The following is a 3,188-nucleotide window of genomic DNA, read 5'->3' as shown; positions in this document are numbered from 1 at the left end:
CAAAGTTTTTAAGTGAATAAGATTGTATTAAAAAAATTGGTAAAAATTTTTCTATATATGTCTATATATTGTTTAATAAATTTTATAATATTTATAAAAGTTTTAAAAAATATAATATTAAGATTATAAAAATATATATTATTTACAGATACTTATTTATAAATCAAATATAATATTTATATAAATTATAATTGTTCTTAGCTATCATATACATTGTATATGAGGGTAAGTTATTTTACTAAAAACAAAATAAAAATTTTAGATTACTATTTACAATAATTTTGATCATTTGAATTGTAGTTATTGATAAAATTATTGCATTTTCAATAATTTTGTTGTTTTTGGCACTGAAGATTTTGTCATTAAATAATTTTTAATATTTTGAAATGGTGTGTCAATTAGTAAGGTGAGAGTTATTGACAACATAATAATCCACAAAAGTTCATGTAAATTGAACTGTAAAAAAAGATTATTAATAATTAATATATGTATTTATGCATACATTTATATTACAACTTACTTGCATGCTAAAGAATTCAAAATGCTCAGCACTTCGAATGCTTCCAACATTGTAAAAGAATATTGGAAACTGTGTTAAATATATTGCATAACTCAATTTTGTAGTGATCAGAAAACCTTTCCATGCTAAAAATTTACCGAACCAACCTAAAAAAAAATTTTATTCATTAAATTGATAATCATTTACAATTATATAATCAAAAATAATTGATCTACATCCTATAAAATTATTTTTACCATTTGTATTTCCAGTATGATGCATCACAATTACCCATGCAAAAATAGCACACCAACCAATAGGAGCAAATGCATTATACATTGCTGCATCTATCGGATTATATATATAATTTATAGATCCCATATGTGCAGGTCCAAAAAATGCACAACAAAACATTATTGTACATAAAATCCAACCTATATATAAAGTTATCTAAAAAAAATATAAAAATTATTATATAAGAATATAACATTGTATCAATTGATAATCTACATCCATATATACATAAAATAAATAATATAAGTAAATACTTACTTTATTCATCTTAAAATCTTTAGGTAAATATCTTAGTAAATAACCGATGAAAATTCCTATTATATAAACAGTTAATCTATGTGATGGTAGAATATATGAATAATTTGCAGTATCATATAATTGTTTTATTCTGTAAATATAAATAGATGAATAAATAAAGATATAAGAAAAATTACATTTAATGTACTTAACATTTTTTTAATATATTAACTTACGATGTACCAAAAAAAACATAATTATTTAATTTTTTATAATAAGTAACAAAATATCGAAGTGCTGTTGAAAATAAAGCACATATAACAAGAAAAATAGTTCCAGTCTTTGGCTTCTTATAAAGGAAAAGTATCATTAAAGGTGAAAGAATAAATAATTGAGTATCTATACCTAGGTGATGAGTATGTGTGAGACACTAAAATTAAAAAAATATTTTATAAATATTTCTTAAAGTCGTGATTATTAATTTAATATAAAATTCATACCATAGACTCAAAACCAAAATAATTATGGATAAATAAAAAATTTCTCCACCATGTTCTTTTACAAATATTTGCATGTTCAGTTATCACTAAGTTCCATTGTGGTCCAGAACCAAAATAAGGTAATACATAAGTACACAACAATATCAGAGTTGCTAAAGGTGGTACTATTCTAAAAAAGAAAATTATTATTTAATAAATAATAAATCATAAATTTTAAGTTGTAAAATTTTATACTATAAAATGAATTTAAATATCAATATATTTAAAATTAGAATATAAAATAATTTATCATAAAATATAAGTCAATTATTACCTAATTAGACGAGATAAGTATTCATCTTTAATATTTAAATTGCCATTTTTTTTTAATTTTTCAATAAAAGAATATGATGTTAATAGGCCAGAAAGCATTATAAATGGATCTGTATAAAGACTAGCAGCTCTTCCTATGACAGTCCATGGTTTACCAAGATACTGAAAAAAAAAAATTATAGATTTCCTTATTGTTGTAATGATTTAAAATTTTTTAAATAGTACAATCATACTTCGCTCATTTCTGTTCTATTTGAATAAGGATTAAAAAAAAGAGCCATGCTTTTATGTGCTAAAACCAACATTATAGCATTTATAGCTCTTACACCATGAAGTGTAGCTATATCATTTTGTCCTCGTTCTAGTGATATAAGCTTTTTAAAGTTTCGTTTCAAAGAAAATGATAAAAGTAGTTCACTTGTTGATATTTTATAATGATCATAACATGCTGCTATGATTGTTAATGCAAATATAGCCATGAAAAATAAACTGAAAAGTTAATATATACAATATTATATATACATATACATATATATAATGATAATATACAATAAATATTTCTTACCTGACAAACATAGTTTCATTTGGTATAGATTTTCTTTTTACTTGACACATTTCTTTGTTCACCTTTACTGTAATCTTTAGACCAGTTTGAGATGTATATCGTGTAAGAATATCATGAAGAGATGTTTCAACATCTTTAAAATTACATGATGCTGGTGTACAAACTGCCCAGTTTACTATACTATATCGAGGTAGTCGATGTCCAGCCTAAAAGTAGAACAATATATTAATAAAAATAGAAAATATTTTAAATTAAGAAAATAAAATATTAAATTATTTTTTTTTCTTATGCTAAATTTTACAAAATACCACATAAATAATACATATAAAATGAAAGAATATTTTGTGGATATTTATTAAAAAAAAATTCATTGAATAAAATAATGTTTTGTTATAGATTTCATATATAAATTTACATATAAATAAAATTAATATATAATAATATAATATATATTTAAATTAATATATAATAATAAAATTAATATATAATAAATATAAAATTATAAATATCATAGAGTCAAAATAATATATATTATATTCTGATATTTTCATCATATTCCAAAACACAAGATATAATTCCAATGCAAAACATGTTACATGTAATACGAATCACTTTCTCAAATCACGTTACGTTGTTTAAAAGTATCGTATTGATTATAAAACTTGTAGTTGTCGCAATGAAAATGAATCAAGACTATTAAGAAATTCTGACATAATATCTTTATTAATTTTATCTTTGTAGATTTTTTTATTCTAAATACCCGAAAGCAGAAATGTTCTAT

The 3,188-nt window shown here is 21.4% G+C and overlaps 2 protein-coding genes across 5 annotated transcripts in view; one reads left to right on the top strand and one right to left on the bottom strand.

Annotated features, from left to right (window-relative positions):
- Positions 1-959, top strand: part of LOC102674355 (probable serine incorporator) — a 6,221-nt gene extending 5,262 nt beyond the window's left edge. For all 4 annotated transcript variants that reach the window (XM_006618591.2, XM_006618590.2, XM_006618589.2 and 1 more), the window contains one exon: positions 772-959. The gene's annotated coding sequence lies outside the window, so the exon portion shown is untranslated. The remainder of the gene's footprint in view (positions 1-771) is intronic.
- The window catches only part of LOC102675777 (nose resistant to fluoxetine protein 6-like), an 11,061-nt gene continuing 8,167 nt past the window's right edge, over positions 295-3,188 (bottom strand). Inside the window, exons 4-12 of the mRNA XM_031511902.1 lie at positions 2,408-2,613; positions 2,076-2,331; positions 1,844-2,004; positions 1,531-1,699; positions 1,267-1,460; positions 1,052-1,181; positions 757-949; positions 521-666; positions 295-456 (exon numbers count right to left, since the gene is read on the bottom strand). Coding sequence (XP_031367762.1) covers positions 313-456; positions 521-666; positions 757-949; positions 1,052-1,181; positions 1,267-1,460; positions 1,531-1,699; positions 1,844-2,004; positions 2,076-2,331; positions 2,408-2,613 — 1,599 coding nt within the window. The 3' untranslated portion in view covers positions 295-312. The remainder of the gene's footprint in view (positions 457-520; positions 667-756; positions 950-1,051; positions 1,182-1,266; positions 1,461-1,530; positions 1,700-1,843; positions 2,005-2,075; positions 2,332-2,407; positions 2,614-3,188) is intronic.

Source organism: Apis dorsata, unplaced genomic scaffold (genome assembly GCF_000469605.1).
Source record: "Apis dorsata unplaced genomic scaffold, Apis dorsata 1.3 scaffold_360, whole genome shotgun sequence".
Lineage (NCBI taxonomy): Eukaryota > Metazoa > Arthropoda > Insecta > Hymenoptera > Apidae > Apis > Apis dorsata.
This window is presented reverse-complemented; position numbering and strand designations above follow the sequence as displayed.